Source organism: Ictalurus furcatus, chromosome 6 (genome assembly GCF_023375685.1).
Source record: "Ictalurus furcatus strain D&B chromosome 6, Billie_1.0, whole genome shotgun sequence".
Classification (NCBI taxonomy): Eukaryota; Metazoa; Chordata; class Actinopteri; order Siluriformes; family Ictaluridae; genus Ictalurus; species Ictalurus furcatus.
This window is the reverse complement of record NC_071260.1, coordinates 20,639,828-20,663,211: the sequence shown is the minus strand read 5'-3', so window position 1 is coordinate 20,663,211 and position 23,384 is coordinate 20,639,828. Positions and strand designations below refer to the sequence as shown.

General features: G+C 39.0%; 1 protein-coding gene across 1 annotated transcript; it reads right to left on the bottom strand.

Annotated features, from left to right (window-relative positions):
- Positions 1–1,646: 1,646 nt before the first annotated feature.
- Positions 1,647–4,496, bottom strand: sp9 (sp9 transcription factor). Its single transcript, XM_053627045.1, has 2 exons — positions 3,904–4,496; positions 1,647–3,520 (listed from the first exon to the last, which is right to left on the bottom strand). The coding sequence occupies exons 1-2, from the start codon at positions 3,922–3,924 to the stop codon at positions 2,222–2,224; spliced, it is 1,320 nt and encodes a 439-aa protein (XP_053483020.1). The 5' UTR covers positions 3,925–4,496; the 3' UTR covers positions 1,647–2,221.
- Between the last annotated feature and the right edge of the window lie 18,888 nt (positions 4,497–23,384).

Below are 23,384 nucleotides of genomic sequence, written 5' to 3'. Positions count from 1 at the left end.
GCGAACAAAGCTTGACTTTTTGCCTCTCTCCCAGCAAGAGCGCATTCCGCCAAAGCGGAATAAAGCTCTGATTGACGGCGCTCTCTGTCCAGGACCGCAGGCGAGCCGCCACCTCTCAATGATTCATTCTCGTCCGGCTACTCTCCCGTTTGTAAATCTTAATGAGACCATATAATTGTAAAGCGTGCTTATGAATGCCTTCACGGCCAAACAGCGCTCATTTCCGCAGCACGCATTTTGGAGTGTCCGCAATAAAACCGCAATCGGCTGTCCGACATTACATTTTTAAAAGGCTGAAAATCCAATTCAGGCATCTGTTGTTTGTTAAAATAAAGTAAACCCTTCTCATATAATTTACAAGACAACAATTTTGCTGCTGGTTATTAAATACAGCACAACACTAACAGAATTACAATCAGATGCCGACTACATTTTAGACTTTCTTTTTTGTATTCATTCACTGCCGCCTGTTTCAAGCCTGTAAAATGTCAAATTATCTGATAATGGAACGATTTATTTTTGTGTATTTTGCCCTCATTATTACTTCTAAGACCAGCTACCAAGCGTAGCCTACTACAGGAAATGAAAATTATTTTCATCTATTGCCTTCTGGTCAATTTAACTTCCTTCCCCACAAGGCGCTTTTCCTGGCTGAGACGTGTAGCCCTCCTGGGTTCCCAGGCTGAGCGGCAGTCTAATTATACCGCAGCTTCTTTCTTTCAGATCGGACGCTGCACTGGATAAACACAAAGGAGTCAGAGAGCATCCTTGAACCCTTTCAGTGCGCGGCCACTGATATTCAAATAACATCCAGCGACCATTTGACTGCATCGCAACAAGAGCATTTTAAAATCACGATTTGCATATGGCTTTTCCCATTTTCCTTCTCAAAAGTGGCATCCAGAAAAAAGGGGGGAAATGTTCCCATAACACCAATCAAGTGCTGCGCTTATAAAGGCTAAAAGCTGCTTTATACCATAGCCTCCTCTTAAATGGACATTTTCCGTTTGACATGCAAATGTAAGCAGTTAATTCGACCGATTAAAATAAATATTCAGAGCCCTTTTGTCACCGAACCCCCTCGGAAAAGCGCTGATAAAGAGCGCGTGAACAAATGATGTCTCGGAGATTAATTAGATATTTGATAAGACACGAATCCCTAATCGCGGATACAAGACACATGGGGCTGCGATGTGCTCCAAGTCATAATTAATACTATTTAACAAGATTTTCATTTGGGCGTAAAATGCATGTTCCAGGGCATTAACTATTGATTTATTCCATTGGGAAACTGTGTCGGTTTGCGTTGGCGCATTTAAGAACCGACATTTAAGTGTTTATAAAAGTACACACGTTATTTCATGTTCTCGGTTGGAAACACCAAATAACGTTCAAATGATCTGAGTAACTGCTGAAGACAATTTAGGAATGGGTTAATTATTCTCTCACAAAAAAATAATAAAGAGATAATAATAATAATAATAATAATAATAATAATAATAATAATAATAATAATACTTAGTTATTATTCTTCTTATTAATAGTATTATTATTATTATTATTTTGAACCACCTGCATCAAAACCACAACAAAATAGCTTTTGATTTTAAATACCTTTAATTACAAAATGAAAGCCTTATACGCGAGACTTTACAATTAAACATTTATATATTTTTTAGCAAGGTAAAGAAAGGAGTAACTGAATTTTAAATAGCTGTGTTACATACATACTGACATCCACAAAGTGCGTCGAAAGTAAAGAAAACTCCCTGAATTTCAGGATCCACCACGAAACAGTAATAAGGAACATTTACAGGGAAAAATATCATGTTATTTTGTCAATATATCTACACAGTTAGCTCAACTCGTTTCCAGCCGTGTTCAGTTGGATCCTCTTTCTCCTGCGCACCGAACCGATCAGAACTAGATATCACCTTTCAGAACATAGTTTTTAACAATCGGCCTGAAATGTGAAATAGGAATAATCAGTTTTAGTTTTGTAATAATCATATCCCCAATTAATGGGCCTTAATAAAAAGCCTCGTTTTTCCTATCTCAAAAAAAAAGCCTAAAGTGTCACCGAAACAGTTCATCCAACTCCTGACCCGTGTCTTTGTCCTTTAATTATAACCTACCAGGTTTTGTTTTTTTTGTTTTTTGGAGAGAAGTTTTTGTATCGATAGCATTTAATGTCATTCGCATGTTGGCGGGATCAGGCCGCTCAGGACTCGTGATGAGGAGACTGCTCTTTGACCGTGACCCTCGGGTTTACACCCTCCAAAATCAGTTCCGGGGACTCGGACCTGGGGGTCTCCAGGTTACTTGTGTCGGTGTCACTGTCGCTGCCTTTTTTGCCCCCACCTCCGGCCGTATGCGTTTTGATGTGCTTGCTCAGATGGTCGCTCCTCATAAAGCGCTTGTTGCACACCGGGCACGCAAATCTTTTCTCCCCTGTGTGGGTGCGAAGGTGCCTCTGGAGCTCGTCAGATCTGGTGAAGCGTTTTCCACAAAAAAGCCAGTTGCACACGAAGGGCCTTTCTCCAGTGTGCCATCTGAGGTGCGCTTTGAGGTGAGATGTTTTTCCGTAGACTTTGCCACAGCCTGGGATGTGGCAACTGTGGAGTCCTTTTCTGCGCAGACTGGCACCAGCAGGCCCGAGCCTTTCTGCCTCCTGGCAGTTCGGGCAGTCGCACGTCGCCCTGCCTGAGTATCTCCTGGAGGATCTAGACGAGCTCCCGATTCCTGAACTGGCACCTGATATCATGGCATTGGTCGCCGAAGTGTCTGTGTACGTGGGGATGACGGTTTTGAAGCCGTCCTGCGTCAACAGGTGCTGGCTGGTGGACAGAAGGTGGGACGCCGTTGGGCTGATGCCAGTCGAACTGAAAGCCGAGTGTGTGAGGCTCGAGAAGTCGGGATTGTAGCCGCCGAGCTGGGAGTGGATGGTCTGCGGCGTGCCCGAATGCAGCGAGCTCTGCAGCGTGCCAGCTGGATTTTGCACCTCGAGCCACGAGCCCGGGTTTGTGTGCACGTCCCACCACGAGGACGCGCCGTTTGCCACCTCGCCTGAGATCGTGGAGTGAAAGCCGGACTTGTACCACGACTCGTACGGGTGCGCCATGCCCACTCGTGGGTACAAAGTCTCGGCCGACGTGTGCACTTTGGAAATGAACGCCGACTGTCCGGATTCTTGCGAGGTAACGCTCGCCGAGTTAGAAAACAAACTGCTGTACTCGGTGGAGAAAGCGGAGGAAGTTGGCGAGGTGGACGCCAGGCAAAACGCGCTATTGCTGGTGCCCGTCGTGGTTGTTAGTCCAGAGGTGCTGCGGCTCGTCGCCACGCTGAATCCCGGCAAACCGGAGCCCAAGTTGCAACTGGACGAGGATCTTTTCCAGGGATGAAATCCGCCTTTGGAAAACGCGCTGGAGTCGGGTAAAGTGGTAAGAGGACTTGTGTTGCCGATTTTATTACAGGTCGCAGCCAACATAGCCAGAGGGGTAGTTCCGAACCGCGGCTCTTCCTGTAAAAAAAAAAAAAGTAAAGTTTGTTCCTAACTATGCAACAATATTTCAATATAAGAAAACTTAAACATCATGCTTTGAGAAGGTTTTAAAGAATCCGAAGTGAGGAAAGTATAGCTTCACATGGACACTTAATAGGTTTAATCAAATAAATAAGAAATCTAGTTAAAATACATATAAACAATTTGAACAGACGTCTTTAATTGAATGTAACTTACAAATAAAAGGCTATTAGATCAAGTAAATGCTTTGCTATTTTCTAATATTCAAAAACGCAACAAAAACAGTATAAAGTTACAGGGAGCTCAGTGTTGCCTAATGAAAACAGAAGTATGAAGAAAGAAGGTCATAAGCAAGCTTCCAGTAAAAACTGCCGACTTACCCCAAGTATAGAAGTAGCCATAACCAGTGACTGCTCTATGCTGAACTTTTCAGGACTACAGTGTTATTATGTTCCACTTTGACTCGGACAGGACGCGTTTTGCTGAGGTCTCCACTCGGGTCGCTCGTCCCTTGGCTGAGGCTTCACACTCTACCTAGTTGTAGAGAGCGCCTTCTTTGAAGTACAGCTGCCTGGGACACTCAGCCAATCTGCGCAGCGGATACTTAAACGACGAGTCGAGTTCAGCCAATAAGAGACGTGTCCATGACAGAAATACTAAAGTAGAATGTCAATCAATAACCGAGGTACCGGATCCCACTGTCAGGCGTCAAGTGATCTGGTATTTTTAAGGATTTTTTTTTTTTTTTAATATGTAGGCTATATGGCCATCAAGACGCAGTCACTTCACTTATAACAGAGTAGAGCTCATATTGGTGTATAATAAGTCTGCGGTCCTCTCTGGTAAGCGACTGATTTGTTGTTGTTTTTTGTGCATGATGTCTTGATATGTTTGATGCCGTTTCTGACGTTCTCCTGTGACAGCTTACAGGCTATATGACAGGAAAATATCTCTAGGTGACAACAAAATTTTGAATTTTAAATGTTTTCATTTAAAAAAAAAAACATGCAGTCTGCACACACAATTTCTGCTCAATTTTAACTGAATATCCTAAATATTTCAAACGTTTTGTTTGCATCTTACACACTAATGTTAACTGTGATACTAGTTTGAGTTTATAGACTTTTTTTTTCCTTCCTTTTGATCAATATTTGCGAAGGGTTCAAATAATTGTACACTGATCGTACATTTTGTAATTTGCAGTCACCTCAAGACAAGCCTGGAGGAAGAAATCAGACGGGAATTACAAATCTCACAACAGGTGTGAAAGATCACGGTGTGTGTGTGCGTGCGTGTGTGTGTGCGTGCGTGTGTGCGTGTGTGTGTGCGCGGTTGTGGGGGTAAATGCGCGCGTGCGCCCACAGCAGCGCTCCGTTTAAATGCCTTTGGAAAAGCAACGCGCGCGCGTCTTAGAGGATGCGATTTTAAATCCACCGCACACACACACGCACGCTTTTCCACTGACGCTTTACACAATTTTAGGCATTAAAAACATTAAAATCTATAATGCATTATGAGGAAAGATTTAGAATGATCGGTATCGTGACAACAGAATAGAAGAATACTTATTACGCACATATCTCGGGGATTTTCCTTGTTGTTTAAAATACAAAGATAAATTAAATACAGGTATTTTGTCGCCTCTTTATTGCGTTTTTCTTTTTACCTTTCAATGATGCTTCTTTTTTGTCTTTTATATGAAGATCAATCCATCATACCAATGTGTGTGGTGTTTTTTGTTTTTTTTTAACTTCTTAAAACATTTAAGGGTAATGGCATAATTTAACAATGGCCTGCTTTAGAGTGAATCATCATCCTTTTAAAAGTTAAAGCAATTTTCTTGAAAATGGCCTCGCCGAAAGCTGTGCATTACAGTATTCAAAATTGCCAAATAATGCTCCATTATAGAGGCTGAGCGGTGCCAGGCAGCCCGGCCGCAATTTGCACCAAAGCGCTTTGCTTTAAATCCCTCCTATGGAGAGGGGAATCTAAAAAGTTTATTCAAATTCGCATGACGGAGGCTCGAAAATTACTTCATTTCTGTAATTACAGTAAATTGACAGGCAAACAATTAACGCCATTAAATATCTGTTGTTTTTTTTTTAAAAATAAATAAACGCATTTGGCTGCAGTTAAGAAAAGTCTCCCTCTCGTGTGCCTGTGCAACTTTCTATCTTGCACTCCATATTACAGTTGATTGTTTTATTTGTCTGTAATGCATTGAATCATATTCATATAGATTTCCTAAACGAATGTGCTCGTACATTTTATATAGCAGTTTTGGGTATTAGACAAAGGCGATGCTATTTTGATTCGATCTGATCTGATATTGTCCTATTTGTCTGCATGCACAAGTATACACGTAATTGTTAATTAATCAGGACCATCGGAACATCCTGTAGATAAATTAGACTTCTTATGCGATTTAACAAGAGGCTATTTTTCCCCCGGGATATTTACAAAATGTCAAAGCCAGTGTTGATTGATTTAAAAAAGAAATAAATAAAAAGTAAAAAAAAAAAAAAAAAAATTACAATAATTAAACATTGTAGTACTTCCATGTATTATGAATGCTGTGTATATTTATAGCATATTGAATTTATTTAAATGAATGCATTCCTTTTAATTAGTTTAGAATTGTCATGCATATTATTTATTAGGCTATCTGTGGTATTTTCGTACCTAAATATTGAAGTGCTTCTTTTATAAAGACTGTTTGGTTCACGATTTGAAACAGTAGAGCCGTCAGCTGGTCTACCTGGCGAGCAGATTTCTGCGCCAATTAGAAGCCTATTACAAGTCATTAGACTGATCAATGTACCTTAAACAATGCGGGTGATTTATTTGGCAAGAACAAAACGTTGTGCATCTATTGTGGTGAGGCTGAGTGACGAGACACATCCATCACTGCTTTAAGCAGCTAAAGATAAATGATTAATCCGGACCTATTCGTTAAGGTGGCCTCTTACAAAAGATCCCGTTCTTGCGCTAGATCTGGATCATTTCAGCTCCGCTCGCTGCGTGTGTGAAGATGCGGGCTGGTGGGGGTTTTCACACAGACTAGGGTTTTTTTTTGGGTTCTGTTGCCGCTGGCAGTGATGTGTCCCCACCCTTAAGAGGAAAAGCGCATTTGTGGATAATTAACTAATCTGTGCAAACTTAAATCCTTGTTATCCACAGGTCCTTTAGTGAATCACTTCACACCCACCTGCTTGTTCCTCCTCCTAACGCACGAGAGAAGTACAATATAAACCTGAACAAGCAGTTCTATATAGCCTATTGTTGATCAATCAGTATTAAACATTTTAATTTCATGAGGATTTAAAAAAAAAGAGAGAGAGAGATGATGATGATGATGATGATGATGAATTGTAAGAGCAAATGGTCAAATCCATGAAGTGTTCATGCGTTTGTTCAATTTGAGTCTCACACTGGCCTCACCGCGATGCTCAGCTCTAATGAAATGCTTGATTGCTATGATGATACATTTCGTCATCTGTGTGCACCATATCACGAGTCTGGAAATGTGGGAAATCTTTAGTGTTTACAAACAACCGAAATTGTTGCATCACACTTTTGCTAGTACATTCACGCAACGGGGAAAATCTGGCACATTCTGTTAAAAAAAAAAGAAAGAAAAAAAAGGCAACGCGCACTTGTCATACGTTTATCTAAATTAATATACTGCGCAATGGCTTTTTTAAGGTCATCAAATGTCAGTGGTAAATTATTAATGCACACATCTGAAAATGTGTTGGAAGCATGCATTTCAGCACAAATTGTTTTGAGCCGAATAAAGAAAGGTTTACGCGCTACACGGTGAATGCGCGCGCTCGTGAACTGCAGCGCATACGTGTAGGTGTATTGTTTCATACCATTTTGGTACAAAGAATATGTTTGTACAGAATGCATGAGGTTTAAGCAGGGTTACCGAATATGTCTTAGTTGTCCATGATGCGCATTAACTCCACTGTCAAGTGAGATCTCTGCCTATACGTCTAAAGTACCACACTAACTAGTAGGCCTACTAATATAACGTACACAGCACAGAGTGCACATAGTAGTGGCAAAGTATTTATAAATGGTGGTCACTGGGCCAGAGGTGCTATACACTCTTAGAAAAACAAAATGTTCTTCAAGGGTTGTTCAAGGGTTCATTGCATGATTAAGAGTTCCCAGCTTCCAGCTTGAAACTTCTGATGATAGGGAAACACTATTATGTAGGGTTCCAAACAGGAACTTTAAGGGTTCACTCAGAAAGACAAACTAAAAACCTTTAAGATTTCTAAATATTCTGTTCTGACACCAAATATTACTAATAGGTGTTCTTTCTTTGTGTTATATTGAAGACACATCATGTACTGGCTTTGTTAAATGATTTACATTGTGTGCTTAATTACATGTAGTGTTTGTTAAAACTTTGAGGATCTACTTTACTTTTAAGCTGACATGTTGTGTAAGCTTTGTGTGATAAATGTGTGAGTGTGAATTTATGTTAAAGGGTGTGTGAGGCATGTAAAGGCTCTCAGGCACGCTATAGTTTAGTGTTTAAGGTTGAGTCATGTTGATGAACATCTGTTAGGTCTGGTCGGGATGAGACTCTACCTGTTCCATACTCATGCCTCACCTGACTTCATGGAGAACATAGCACTGGTTTCAGTGTTGGTGCTTCACACTCGGTGAGTGTGACTCAATAAGACCTTTCACAAGTCTGTTGAGAATCACAGCTTTGAGTCCCATCACTGAAAGTATGATGTAATTTGATTACAAATTAAAATTCCAGCTGATTGTCTTCATTCTATTGTTTACATGTCTACTGTCCAAAACTACTAGTGTACTAAGAAATATAGTGACTATAAGGCTTCTTTTATACATTTACAAAATATGTAATGTACTTCAGATCTAAAAAAATCTGAATGTCTGCAAGCACACAATGTTCTATTCTCAAATGAAACAGATCAACAGTGTGACTTGAAAAGATCAATATTTGTGAAAGGCACCCATTTCAGTTTGAATGTTGAAAATAAAAGCGATTGTTTAGCTGCCGATAAAGTGATCTAAGAACACAATTATATATGGCATGTGCTTGATATGCTCCTAACTGCATTTCTTTTATCTTCATTAAGGGAGTGACATTTGCAGTAAGTTGAAGACAAACAGTTTGCCTGTGTCTTATTATGGCCACTAACTGCAAACTGTCATTTGGCATCAGCAAAGCAGAATGCTTATCACATGTCATCTGTGCATGGCAGCGCAGAAATTACATGAAGCTCCTGCTTCACTCCCAGCTCCTTTGTACTCTCGACATCTTCTTTGTCTTACACAATTAAGGTGTTACACGGTAGAATAATTTAAATTGCCAGTTCTAAAATGGAGACCAGGGCTCTTTTTTAAAAATAGCAGAATTTGTTTACTGATTGTATGCAGCTATTGACTTTCCCATTACATGAGAAGAGCTCTGATTAGTGGCTGTGCAATGTTCAGAGAGTGAGGCAGAGCGGGCAGGGTTACAATACCGAGCATTTATTCTTATTGTTCTCTGGGCCTTTCTACCCAGGATTAATGCTGGACACAGTAATGAGGGTGCCACGGCAGGTCTGAAGCCATTTTCCAATAGTCTTCACAGACTTTGATGAGGCTCCCTACCACTGTGACATTTCCATATGTTGTAGGGTAGTATGGAAGGGCATTTGTTTCATGTTTTTCCTTGGCTGCAGGTGAAGACCATTATTATGGTGCCGTGTGTAACATAGAGCTCAGGCAAGAAGGGATTGTTTTCCCCAGAGTAATATACATGCACTGGAACTGGTAGAGGCAGACATGCTGAATGATTGTCCAAACCCAACAAGCAAATCACAGGAGGGATGTTCTTGATTTTTTCCCATTTGATTGTTCTGTGTGTGGCAAAATAAATACTCTTAGTTTGTGTCTAAATAACGATGTTGTCAGCAGAGTGGATATTTAAATAAACCAGTGCCTTTTTATTATAAACACTTCTCATGAATACCAGCACATAAAACTGATACTTTTTCCTCATGAATTTACAGCTCTCTGTCTTGACCTGCCATTGTTTTCCTAAAGTGGATTCCATTGAGAATAAGTGGTTTCACCACCACTTAACCATTAACCATTTCAATCTTTGTTTTGTAATTATAGAAATGTTTTATCCGGTGTCAGATGGTACATGTTTCCACATCCAGGGAACGTCTTTTATTTTGTCTGATTACATGGTAGTGGGAGCATGCTTTTTCTTGCTTCAGATGTTTGCCAGAATGTGTGGAGTGTGTTACAAAGAACAGAGAGATGACTTATAGCTCAATTCCACTCGTGTGAATTGTGTGTTTTGGCATGCATTAATTCCTGCCACAATGGGGTTTTGCTTTTATTGGTTTGTGGAACCAGCATCACATGAACCAGAAATTTCATTCCTTGATTGATTTTGATTATGAGCTTGATTTTGAGGATATATTTATGATGTTAAGAGTACAGTACAATCTACACTCACTGTCCACTTCATTAGGAACCTGCACATTCATGTGCACATTCATGCAGTTGTCTAATCAGCCAATCATGTAGCAACAGCTCAATGCAAAAAAATAATAATAATAAATCATGCAGCTACAGGTCAAGAGCTTCTGTTAATGTTCACAACAAACATCAGAATGATGAAAAGGTTGGGGGGAAAAAAAAAAACGTCCCTTGTGCGGAGGGTCTGAAGGCTGAAACACCTTGTTGATGAGAGAGATCAGAGGAGAATGACCAGACTGGCATGAACTGACAGGAAGCCTATAGTAACTCAAAGAATCACTCTTTCACCCACAGTGAGCAGAAAAGCATCTCAGAATGTTCAGAAAACTGGACAGTTGAAGATTAGAAAAAGACCAGATTTTTTTTCTCCTAGTCTTCAACTGTCCAGTTTTGGTGAGCCTGTGCCCATGTAGCCTCAGATTCCTGTTCTTGGGTGACAGGAGTGGAACCCAATGTGGTCTTCTGCTGTTGTAGCCCATCCACCTCAAGGTTCAATGTTGTGTGCATGCTGAGATGCTTTTCTGCTCACCACAATTGTAAAAAGGGTTATTTGAGTTACTATATCCTTCCTGGCAGCTCAAACCAATCTGGCCATTCTCTTCTGTCCTCTATATCAACAAGATGTTTCCATCCACAGAACTGTCGCTCACTCAGTGTTTTTTTCTTTTTTTTCTTTTCACACCACTCTGTGTAAGTCCTAGACACTGTTCTCTGTGAAAATCCCAGGAGATCAGCAGTTTCTGAAATACTCAAATCAGCCCCTCTGGTACCAACAACCATGCCACGGTTAGTCACAGAGATCACAATGTTTCTTCCTTCCAATATTTAGTGTGAACATTAACTGAAGCTGTTGACCTGTATCTGCATGATTTGTTTTGCATTGCACTGCTGCCAAATGGTTGGCTGATTAGATAACTGCATGAATGAGCAGGTGTACAGGAGTTTCTAATGAAGCGGACAGTGAGTGTATAGTCCAGTATGAGAGTGTCTGTCACCTGCATCTCTTTAGTGGCAGAGTGAATTGCTGATAAAGTAATGATAAAAATGTTTATAATAGCACAGGAAAGGACTGAAGTTGCCTGGCAAACAGTATGTCTGTGTAAAGTACTCCAAGTTATTTTAGGTGGCTATACAGCCACGTTTTCACAGACACTGTGGATCAGAAGTCTGATTGAAGCCAGACAGCAGTCAAACTAGATCTTCAGCTTCACATTCAGCTGTTTGAAGTCAGGGAATCTTGGGTTGCTCAACAGTCCTGCGAGTGCCTCACATATATTTTTTTTCCTTTTTGACCATCTAATGACTTTGAAAAATCTGTGTAAACAGTGGATTTATTTCAGAAGAAGCTTCCAAAAACTATTAGAGGGGATGCTGAAAGCTGATGCCTCAGCATGCTTCATGTTCAAGAGCTTGCAGAAGGGAAAATATTCCTGCATAGATGCCCCAAGAGTGACTGGGCGACTGGACCGGTGTGTGCATGTGTGTGTGTGTGTGTGCGTGTGTGTGTGCGTGTGTGTGTGCGTGCGTGTGTGCGTGCGTGTGTGCGTGCGCGCGTGCGTGTGTGTGCGCGTGCGTGCGTGCGTGTGTAGATGATGTGAGGTGACAATAGAGATACAAATTTTTAAGAGACTTGTCTTACCTTACATTTTCCATTCCATACTTTCTATTCTAGTCTAGTCTATTCATCAATTCTGTTCTGTGTTTTATTCTGTTCTACTCTATTCTATTTCTATTCTATACTGTTTTGTTTTATTCTATTTAATTCTATTCAGTTTGGTTCTTTCTATTCTATTAAATTATATTTTGTTCTGTTCTACTCTATGTTTCGTTCTGTTCTATTGCTCTATTCTGTGCTATTCTATTTCTATTCTGTACTGTTTTGTTCTACTTAATTCTATTTGAATTTGTTCTATTCTATTAAATTATATGAAATCTATTTAATTTTGTTTTGTTCTATTCTGTGTTGTTTTGTGATTTGTCCTATTCTATTCTATTCTGTACATTTTGCTTTGTTCTATTCTATTTTAGTTTATTCTGTTTTGTTCTATTCTGTTCTGTTCTATGCTATTCTATTTTTAATCTGTTCTGTATTGTTTTGCTTTGTTCTTTTCTATTTTGTTCTTTTCTATTCTATTCTATTCTATTCTATTTTGTTTATTTGTTCTATTGTATTCTCTTTTGCCTTTCTATTCTATTCTATCCTGTTGTTTTCCCTACTCTGTTCTGTTCTCTTCTGTTTCTGGAAGCCTCTAGAGTTGTCACTTGATTTGTTTGTTTTTCTTCCAATGATGAACACCACAGCTTTGCCCCATTTCCCCACTTTTTCTGTAGGTCTGAGTGGTCTAAACCCTCTCCTCCTTTCCCAGTGGCCTCAGTCTGGTACACATTTACAATTTCTTTTCATCCCAACTTGTTATTCTTGCTCAATATCTGCAGCAGCCAAAACACCCCAGCACAGCACATTTTAACATGGCCTGGATGTGGTTGATCAATTGAACCACTGCTGTTATACTTGGCTCCTCCAAACCCTCCTACTCACTAATCGCTAGTGACACTGGCACCTGTGTGAGGCTATTCAGAGCAAGAAGCATGTGGACTAGTCGCTTCAAAATAGCTTAGCCTAACAGAACAAGGTTGTTATTTTACAGCACCATATCCCTGATAAAGCTGCAGAAATGTTGTTGGACAATCAGGCAAATCCTGCTATGTTTACTCAGTGGATGGAAATAAAAACTATGTGCTGTATAGAGATGCTTTGCTGTGATTGGTTGGAGGCATAACCACAATTTCTTGAATTACACTGAGTAGCACCTCTAAACTGTCAGAGGTGGCTCTGACATTTTTTCTCTGTTGTGGCTGTAGAAATATTATCATGCCTTTTTATATCCCTGGCATGATTACATGATCTGTTTTGATAGATTTCTTTGTATCGCTTGCAACAATGCAGTGGTTGTCTATTTATTGTGGAAATACTATTTATTGTGCTTTATAATGAAGGTTAACAAGTGCCCTGTGTTGCTGTGTCATGTAAAGTGTTGTCAAGCTATAATCCCAGTTTTCCCTTTAGTCTCATTGAGTGTGCTCATCAACTTGACTACCTAAGTGAATTGTCACTTGGCTTCATTCTGAAACACTGTTCAGCACTTCAAGGCACCAGAGACTTTAGAGAGAATCATGTCTTGTATAATGTGTCAAGTAGTACAAAAGAAACACACAGAGTTCAATATTAAATCAATGCTATATGGAGAAGTTGTTAAATGTGAGAGAAAATATAGGTTATGAGGGAACCAGTATGTTGTAGGATTGTTATTAGATGTGCTCTGTACTGTACATATGTAGGCATGGATATTACTTTATGAGTTTTGTTAGCCAGGGAGCTGACAGAGGCCTTTGGACAGTGAGTTAGATGTACATAGAAAATCTGTCCAATTTACAGTACACAATGATGCATTTACCCTCGCCATATTCATAATAAGAAATGTGATTATAGTCACTGAGCAAATCTACTCTATTTTAGGATCCATTTGCAGACAGACAGAGACAGAGGCGGGGGTCCAAATCCAGCGCTGTGTGTTTGTGCTTTGTGTTGAGACAGTCAGTGTTTAAAAAGAGCATTTTGATTCGCCTCCGATCGAGTAGGCTCTGTCTGCCTCCACTCATCCTGGGTGATTAGACTAAAACATTTGCTCGTCTTGACTGGAAATCGAAGCAGCTTCACATAACGCTGCTTGATTGAAGGTCGAAATATTTTGAATTCTAATGGAGACTGTGTACATGAATTGCCTGAAATAGACTGTAGAATTTCAGCACTTCCTCCCCCTCAGGCAGGCTCCCCCCCACCCCCCACCCCACCCCACTCTTCTCTTCTGTGGCCGCTCTGAAAAGAACGGTTGGGAATGGCTGTGGCTGATGATCATAGAATTACTGGATGGTGATTCTAAACCCCTCAAAGAGGAGTTGCTATGGAGATCTCGTTCCAAACTGTGAAATGATTCCTCGTCTGAAAGGCTGGGGAGAAGAGGGCTGAACACATCATTGTTCAGGTGGTGGTTGGTTAGGAAATTGCCGGTGCCTGAGCAATCAGTGCTGCTACTATAGTTAAGGTTCTAAAACGGTTTGTTCTCTGAATGATGTGGGGCAACAGTGATGTGCATATGATGGTTCCTTTCAATCAGACTCCACTCAGACTCATGGGGTTGGGAAAAATGACAGAAAGAGTGGGCTCGAATGAAAGAGGAATGAAAACCATTATTGTCTCTCAAAGCTAATGAAATCTAGGCCTGTCTTGATCTATCTATTCCTTGCCTGCATAAATCTTGAAGCTAGTTTGAAAGGTTATGTTCCCTATCAATGTATAACCAATTCCCACTGTTTCCCCCTTATAATATTATGTTAATTATGCATGACAGAAATTGACCTTGGCAATCTTTGTAGATTAATTTGTATTTTGATATGAGATTTTATAAAGATTTGTCTGTCAGAAATGGATGAGACATTCTGTAGTTATAAATGTTAAGATGTGTTATTGATTAGCATTATGCCGGGTGATATACACCCAGTTAAATTGAACTAATTTTCTCTTTATATCATGAGGCTTCAAAGTGGCATGACATTGATTAATTTTATTTTCAATATCAAATACTTCTGTAACTCCAACACAAGCCAGTCCACTATAGTTGTGTATTATCTTATTATTTTTCTGCTCTGAAGACACAGCTGAATTGCTTCTTCTGACAGACTCATAAAGTAGCTTTTATGGCTGTGAATACCAAGGCAATTGCAGCCGTGTATTTGTGTAGAACCTCTTAAAAGCGAGCCAAGGAATGCTAGTGATATAGATGTTCTCTTCCTTTTTTTTTTTTTAAACGTGTGAATACTTGCAAAGGAAGTTGACTGCCACAGAACACTGTAATTTGAGTGAATGATGTTGATCACATGATCTTCTAGCCATCATAAACAGACGATAGGAACGTTTTCTGCATCAGTCGTAAATTTGTTGTTTATCATTTTTTTCCCCACAAAATAGGATTCATGTTTATTTTTATATATTAATTTAGTTTAACATTTATTGATATTTAAAAGATTGAATGTGGAAGATTTTAATATTGAATTATTTATACTCCCACTTACAGGATATTATATAAGCAAATTAATTATTAATTCAAACTAACCATTCCATAAACTCTTCAAGCAGATCATGTCTTTGTATATGTACTTATCTACTTATCAAACTGATTATTATTACGTCATTATATTTGTTACAGCACAGAAAAATGTGTCTAAGAGCATTTTGTGAATGTGTGTTTGGGTGTGTTTATACACACACGCACACACACACACACACACACACACACACACACGCATTAAAGTCTATAGAAATCCATGAGCGAGGAGTGTAGGTGTGTGTGTGTGTTCTTGCACTCACTTGCCAGCAGCTCTGTTTTCATTGAGAAATGATCCAGTCAGGCAGACTCTTTTAAACATAAAGGCCTTTGTTAGGTCAAATAGTAAAGACACACCTGCTAATGGGCTTCCCAAACATACAGTGACTAATAAACAGCAGTAAAATATTAAGTGCAAGATAGAATTGACTTCTAAAGCTCCCCCTACCTCCCCTACTTGCTTTTACAGTCTTACTTGTGGCTTGCCTTGGCGCCGCAGCCTCATAAGAGCAGTCTTTACAGAGCTCTATTCAGTCCTGTTGTTAAAGGATTTTCCGTTTGCTTCTGTATCCTCTTTGCCTGCTATCTCTGTATGTCCTGAGGAAATACAAGGTCCTGACATGTTGTAACTGATGTCTGGTAAGACATATGATAAAAGGGTATGACTCAGAATTGTTGAACTGTTAAAAAAAAATCTTAATAGTCGTGTGACTTCATATACTAATAAGCATGTTTGATATGTACAGAGTGAATGCTTCAAGCCGAGTAACTTTTCGGTGTTGTGTGCTTGTTACAGTTTCATTTCTCAGTAAAAAACAACCAACAACAATAATAAACAAAAAAGAAAACCCTTACATATGTACAGCTTGGTGCTTGTGCTGTAATAGATCTTCTGTTTCATTCAAAGGACACAGAAGAAGGTTTGACAATAAGCACAAAATTAGGGGAAGCAGCAGCAGCACCTCAACAGCTATCTATAGCTGTATATACATGGCTCTGTAGCTGTCTAACTTTCTTGGACACTACAACACAGCACTGTCAAGGGAAGTGAGCCAAACACCATCCATTGTTCCCAAAAATGCAATGATTTACACAAGTCATGTTAAGAATTGCTCCACTGAGCACTGCTCCATTTATCTTGCCACATACAGCCTACCAACAAAGCTAACATTTGTTATCCGTATCTTTGCTATCTGCTAGAGCTTTGGAGGACAGTAATTAGAAAATCAGGATCAAGAGACATGGCTATTTGATCAGTTCATAGTGCTGTTTGAGTATCCTGCAGAGGGTGGGGAATTTAAAAGACAGCTGCTTCAAATGAATCACGTCAGCTGTTGAGGATGCTAGCAGTTGCACCATGTTCTGTCATATATTGTGTTGATAAGGCCATTGTATCTACATTATACTAAATCTGTAAAGTGTTCTTTGTTAGTGAAATACTTTAAGACATGTATATTTCTAAGATTTTATAGGTTGTATATTCAAAGCGCACCTATTATGGTTTTGAAACGTGCCTAATTTTGTTTTAGAGGCCTCCTACAATACGTTTAGATGACTCCAAGGTCAAAAAACACTTTAATGTGCTTGTTAGAGTTCCATGTATCTCAGGAATCTCAGAGTATGCCTTTCAGATCTTCCGTAATGCCTTTCAGCCTGTTCTACAATTACTTCTAACTTTTAGTTCTGTGCTTAGAAAGTGTGGTTCTCTTCAGAGCATTTCAGATCGATCTGGGGAGCCTAAATGAATACACACTAACACATGCATGCTCAAATAGACATCCGAGTTCATTCATGCAAACCAAGAGTATTTATACACATTGATAACAGCAGTGCGTGGACAGTTTCTACTGGTGCAGGAGCCAGACAGATAGACAAAACACACAGCACCCAGGGTCATACTACAAAATAAGTCTACTATAATAAAGATGGCAAGTAATCAGCTTATTCAAAGAAGTAATTAAATGTATACATTCATCATAGGTATTTGAAAGCAGTTCATAATATAAGAGAGTACATGATATAAGAGAATTTCCTTTCAGTGCTCATAATAAGAATTGCAGCATTAACTTTTTTCCCCCTCAGTGTCAAAAATGACTCTTTAAATGATCTGTTCTAAAGGATTCATTCTGAACTCCTCCTTTCAGAGAGCATACTCTGCTCTGATTGGTCAGATGTCCCAGTCTGTTGTGATTGGTCTACTGCTGTCAGCGAGCAGCCAATGAAGACCAGAGGCGGGGCTTTTTATTACAAACCTACATAGGTTTTTGCAGGAAGTAAGTTTGGAATTACTAATTAAAATGGCAAGTTTTTGTAATGAAAAAAATTAAACCAAGATAAATCATGTCAGAACTTTTCCCACTCTCAGTGTGAAATTACAACGTATAAAAAATTAAGTGAGAAACAATCAGAAAGATTTTCTGGGGGGAAAAAAAGTTACAACAACCTGGTTGTTAGTGTGAACACCCATTTATAATTAGGGAAGTGGTTGTGTTCAGAATGAACCAATCACATTCAATCTCATGTTCAAAAGTAATTATTATACAGCTGTCATCAATGAAATTATTCTGATTAACCCAAAATAAAGACCAGCTGTTTCTATAGGATTTTATTTACATCGTTTTGGTGTCATTTGACTGCTGAAGCCATGATCCGTAAAGAGCTTGCAAAGCCTGTACAGGGTCTCACTGTTGAAAGATATCGATCAGGAAAGGGGTACAAAAATTTCCAAAACATTAGATGTAGCATGGAACACCATGAATGCCATCATCAACAAGTGGAGAAAATGGAGCACCACAGTGACATCACCAAGAACAGGATGCCCCACCAAAATTTACAAAAGGACAAGACAAAAACTTACCAGGGAGGCTGCCAAGAGACCAACGGCAACATTAAAGGAGTTGCAGGAATATCTGACAAGTACTGGTTACTCTCTGTATGTGACAACAATCTCTCCTATTCTTCACATGGAGTAGGGTGGCTAGACGGAAGCCGTTTCTCCAAAACATCCACACCCAAATAAATCACCCCAAAACCATGTGGCAAAATGTTATGATCTGATGAGACCAATTCCAAAAAGTTATAATAATTCCATAATTCCCAAAGATATATTTGAACTCCATACCCACGGTGAAGCATGGTGGTGCTTGATCAGGTTTTAGGGCTGCTTTTCTTTAACCAGAACTGTGGCTTTTATCAAGGTGGAGGGAATCATGAATAAAAACCAGTCAATTTTAGTGTAAAACATTCAGGTGTCTGTTAGTAAGCCAAAGTTGAAAAGGAATTCCACCTTTCAGTACAACAATGGCCCAAAGTATACATCCAAAGCAACAAAGGAATGGCTTAACCATTACAAAATATCAATGTTTTTGAATGACCTAGCCGGAGTCTAGACCTGAATCCAACTAAAAATCTGTGGGGTGACCTGAAGCATGTTGTGCACAGGAGATGCCCTAACAATTTGGGAAAATATTGCCAAGTCAAGACTCTTACACAAAAAGACTGAGTGGTGTAATAAATCAAAAGGTGCTTCAAGAACGTATTAGTTTATGGGTGTGCACACTTAGGTTTTTGTGTTTTTTTCCCTATAAAAGTTTCACATTGTTTTTCATTGTTTTATTTGTATACTTTGCAATTACATATTAAAAGTGAGAAAAGAACTGGAATGATTTACCTTAGTGTCAGTCTTTTACTTCACAAAAACCTGTGAAGCACAATTAACTACAGATCAAGCCCTAAGAACGTAAGCCTTATGGGCTTGGTCCAAACCCAGAATTGATTCTGTTAGCAGGAGGTAGTTATCACTGTAAGTTTGCTTTCACACAGATGAATTTCACTCTTCACTTCTGTTGTATGTGCCATTTTCGCAAATGGGAAATTTTTTGCAAATGCTACGTCCCATTATTGTTCTAATTAATGTTTATCTAATTCATATTTTATTTAGCTTTTCAAGGATTTAAGAGTTGCTTTTTGTTTAAATGCCATCTTTACTCCAAATATTGGGAAGATCTGTCTTTCCACATCATGTTAAGTTCAACCAATCATGGTATTTGCTTCTTGGCCCTAAAAGCAGATCGCTTTCAGACATGGTCTGTTCCACACCTGAGCACTTGAAGCAAGCCCTAGACCTCAGTTTTCAAGCTCAGTTCCCAGGAATGCATCCATGTTCAAAAACAACTTTCACACTTGACCAAACACACCCAAATGGTGCAAAATGGCCTAGCATCCAGAATAAGGTGCAAGTGTGAAAACATCCCAAGGCTGACGGCTTTTCACAGACTTTCCAGATAATGCTCAGCTATCCCCGAATTCTCCAGGATTCCATCCACCTGCATTGTAATTCCAGTTCTCTGGTAGAAAATGATGCAGCATCAGACCAATGGGCAGGCCCAAATGAAAAACCTTCGCAGACTTATCACCTGGGTTCACACCACCCATAGTTATTTCTTGTGTAAAAATACCGGTAGCTTTTGGCCAAAACTGACTGCAGGAAATACTGTATCATTCATGCACAGTGTGTACCCAGGAAACTTATCATACCAGAAATATTTCATCAGCCATCTCTTGGTGCACTTTGTATAGAGCTCCCAGTGTCCAAGAATAATATAAGTCATGTTTTAGCAAAGCCTTTTTTATCCTATTTTTTAGTTTCTCTCTCTCTCTCTCTCTATCTCTCTCATCTTTGTGTCTCAGATGTCAGAGGTGCTAGAAAAAGTTTCACCTTGGGGAAGGACAAATCCTCTTTAAAAAAAAAGAAAAGAAAAAAGCTCCAGACAATATGAATCTTCTGTCTAAGGGTGAACATTTTCACTCTTTGTTTTTCTAACGTTGATTGTTTGGGACAGGGATTATTAATGTGTCCCAAATCTCAAAGACATTCATGGAATTAATGGACAAAGTCAGACTGAGCCAGGAAATTGCTTGGTGTCTATAGCTATAACCGAGAACACAGATAAGGTGAATGGAGTAAGTGTCTTTCCTAGGCTGACTATGCCCAGAGCACTTGTCCTTTAGTCTAGTGCATTTCCAATGCATCATTGGTTTCCAGTCCCATCTTTTCATGGATTTTTGTGCATGGGAGTGACTGGTTCTGATACACTGAGGAAGTCTGTATTTGGAGAAGTAAAAGGAACAAGGTGATCAACTCTAGTGTAATTTCCAGAAGAGAGAGACAATTTGTCTCTAAACTAGTAGAAATAAAATTTAAATCAGTGTCCAATAACATGCAGAACATTTTCATTCCAGGGTATAAAATACATAACTTTAGTTACTAATTATCTTTAGTTAATCCACCAGTATATCTCTTCTCACACCTGCAGAGGAGAGATCCTGGAGGCCTTGTTTTATATCAGACCCCATGCTCAAGGCATTTTTCCATCATTGCTTTCATCCCCGTAAACGTCCTCCTGCTTTTAGTTGGATGAGCAAGAATGTTTGTGTCACAGATGTGTTAGGTTTATTTCCTGCTTGTGTCCATTCTGAAATCTTGAAAATGTTTCTTGTAATTTTAGTTCAGTTGTTCTCCTTTGCCTTTTTTTGGTCCTGTTGCATTTCTCAATGCATGTGCCTGATAGTCTTCAGATTTTCTTGAATTATTAGATTAAAAAAATACAATTACCATTCTCTACAGAAAAAAAAATACATTAATACAATGCAACTTGAATTCTGTTATTCTTTTTAATTCATACATCTCTTATCATCCAGGAGTGATTCACATAGCATTATTTTCACTTGAAGTTCAAGCATGAACAGGGCACACAATAGCACATTTTCATCCCAATCAGTGCCGAACTCGTAGCTGGCAAATTGGAGCAGCAAAACAATAATTCCCTTGATTAGCCCCTTTCTGTGTGCAGTAAGTGAACTGTTTATATTGTGGAGTACCTCAGAGAGACGAGAGCAACCAAAACAGGCTGATTAGGCACTGAATAATTGGATAACGTCATTTCAGCAGGACAACCAAGAGCCTGATGACAGCTCTTTCCAGATAGTTCAGCCTCAGATGAGGAACAGGGTACTTTGACATGAAATTCAAGGCTGTAGGTTGTATGTGTGTTGTATGCTGCACGTGCTTTATTATTGATGTTAAAGGTCTTCTGTTTGATGATATCATGAGTGAGGAGCAGTTGCATCTTTTAATCTGAGAAAAATTTGAAGTAGATGAGTAAATGAACAGATTTATTCCAAGCCGTGACGCACTACTTGGGTGCTGCTTGTGGTTTCATGAATGAGCACTTTAATCCAAAATTAAATTTTGTTATAATGTTTTATAGCAGCATCATTATATGAGTGTGTGTGTGTGTGTGTGTGTGTGTGTGTGTGTGTGTGTGTGTGTGTGTGTGTGAAGAATTGGACATAAAGATGAGTTGTTGTTTTTTTTGTGGGGTGTGTGTATGTGGGGTGGTGGTGTTGGAGGGGGGGGGGGGGGTGGTTGAAATCCTGAATTATTTGTTTACACAAATTGCATTGAAAGTTCAATGTCAAACACATTTCAAAATTTTTTTTTTGCACTTTAAAGTCTCCTGTGCGATCAACAATTTTAAGTCAACTCTCCTCATATTTAGTTAAATAGTGATAGCATGAATCATCAAGAGTTTCTCAGTGAAACATTTCTGAAACTTGTTTGCCAACATTACCATGGCTCCTGTGATGAATGATTTTATATATATATATATATATATATATATATATATATATATATATATATATATATATATATATATATACAACTCTGAAATGTTAATGTACATTTGAACATCTGTAGTAAGTGAAATATAATGCATTAGAGTTACTGCAAAGTGACAGTAAATGCTGAAATGTTTGCCGCTGTGGATATGAATGAAATGGATTCTGTACAGTTCACAAAGGTGAGAGTGTGTTTTGTAATGCAGGGGTCAGATAAACAGCTTACTGTATTGTAGTGGAATTAGAGATGGTTCCTCTTCAGTAGCAAATTTGCTAGTTGACATTTGTTGAATTTTACTCTAATGTTTCTCTTAATATTATAAATAATTGTACTTTAATGAATCTTAGATAACTTTAATTAAAACTAGCAAGTTGTCAGATAGGTTAGTTCAATAGTTGATGTGTTATACGTATAGATTCAATGCAGGCTTCCTATTGACTAGCTCATTAGTAATGATGCAGCATTCACAAACACATTGGCTCTTTGAGCTGGCCCGACTCTCTCTCTCACACACACACACACACACACACACACACACACACATACATATGTATATATATATATATTTCTTCTCTCAGAATTACGATCATTCCTCATTAGTCCCCCAGACCCTGAGGTCTTTGACTCTCACGAAATCAGTAACATAGGTGACTCTGTTTCCATGCTGTTTGCTATTTGCACATGCAAACACATGTAGCTTTTGCTCACAGCTCTAGAGAATTAGATCTTAAGTGTTTAAGAGCTCCATTATCTAATCACTCCCCTGATTAGGACACTTTACCATTTGCTCAGTTAATCTATTGCACAAAATCCAGATAGAGGTGATAAAAGTGGTACCATTAAGTGATTTTGTGTTTTACATTACAGGATGTGTATGAAGTAATGATACATTGTAAGTCCTTATAATTAATCATATCAGTATCAATTTTATTCAATTTCATTTCATTTGTATGGCACTTTTAACACAAAGCAGCTTCACAGAAATCCGGACAGAAATTTAAAATTAAACGTATCCCTAATGATGAATTAAAATTTATCACAGGGGACGGTGGCAAGGAAAAACTTCCTGAAGTGATCAAAAGGGACCCCATCCTCATCTGGGTGACACCGGATAGTGTGATTATCATTTCACTCCTATAACTGTATACTATCAACCATCCATGCAACACATCCAAACATCCCAGTTTACCAAAACACTCTATGCCCATGAAACCTCCAAATCTGCAGGGAAAAGTAGTTTGGATCATGGATATATTTTAAATCAGAGACTCTATCAGTGCAAATTAATTATAATTTATTATATTTATGCTGTTGAAGAATCTTAGTATACAAGGTGGGAAATGATTCTGCAGGTTGGACTTAACCATCGTCTGGGCTGCTGATCCCCGTGTGCTGTTATATTCAGAGCAGAACATTTCTAAAGCATAGGACACAATCAACTTCCCAATTAATTGGCCCAGTTCAGCCTCCTCAATTTTTCTTTGCCATC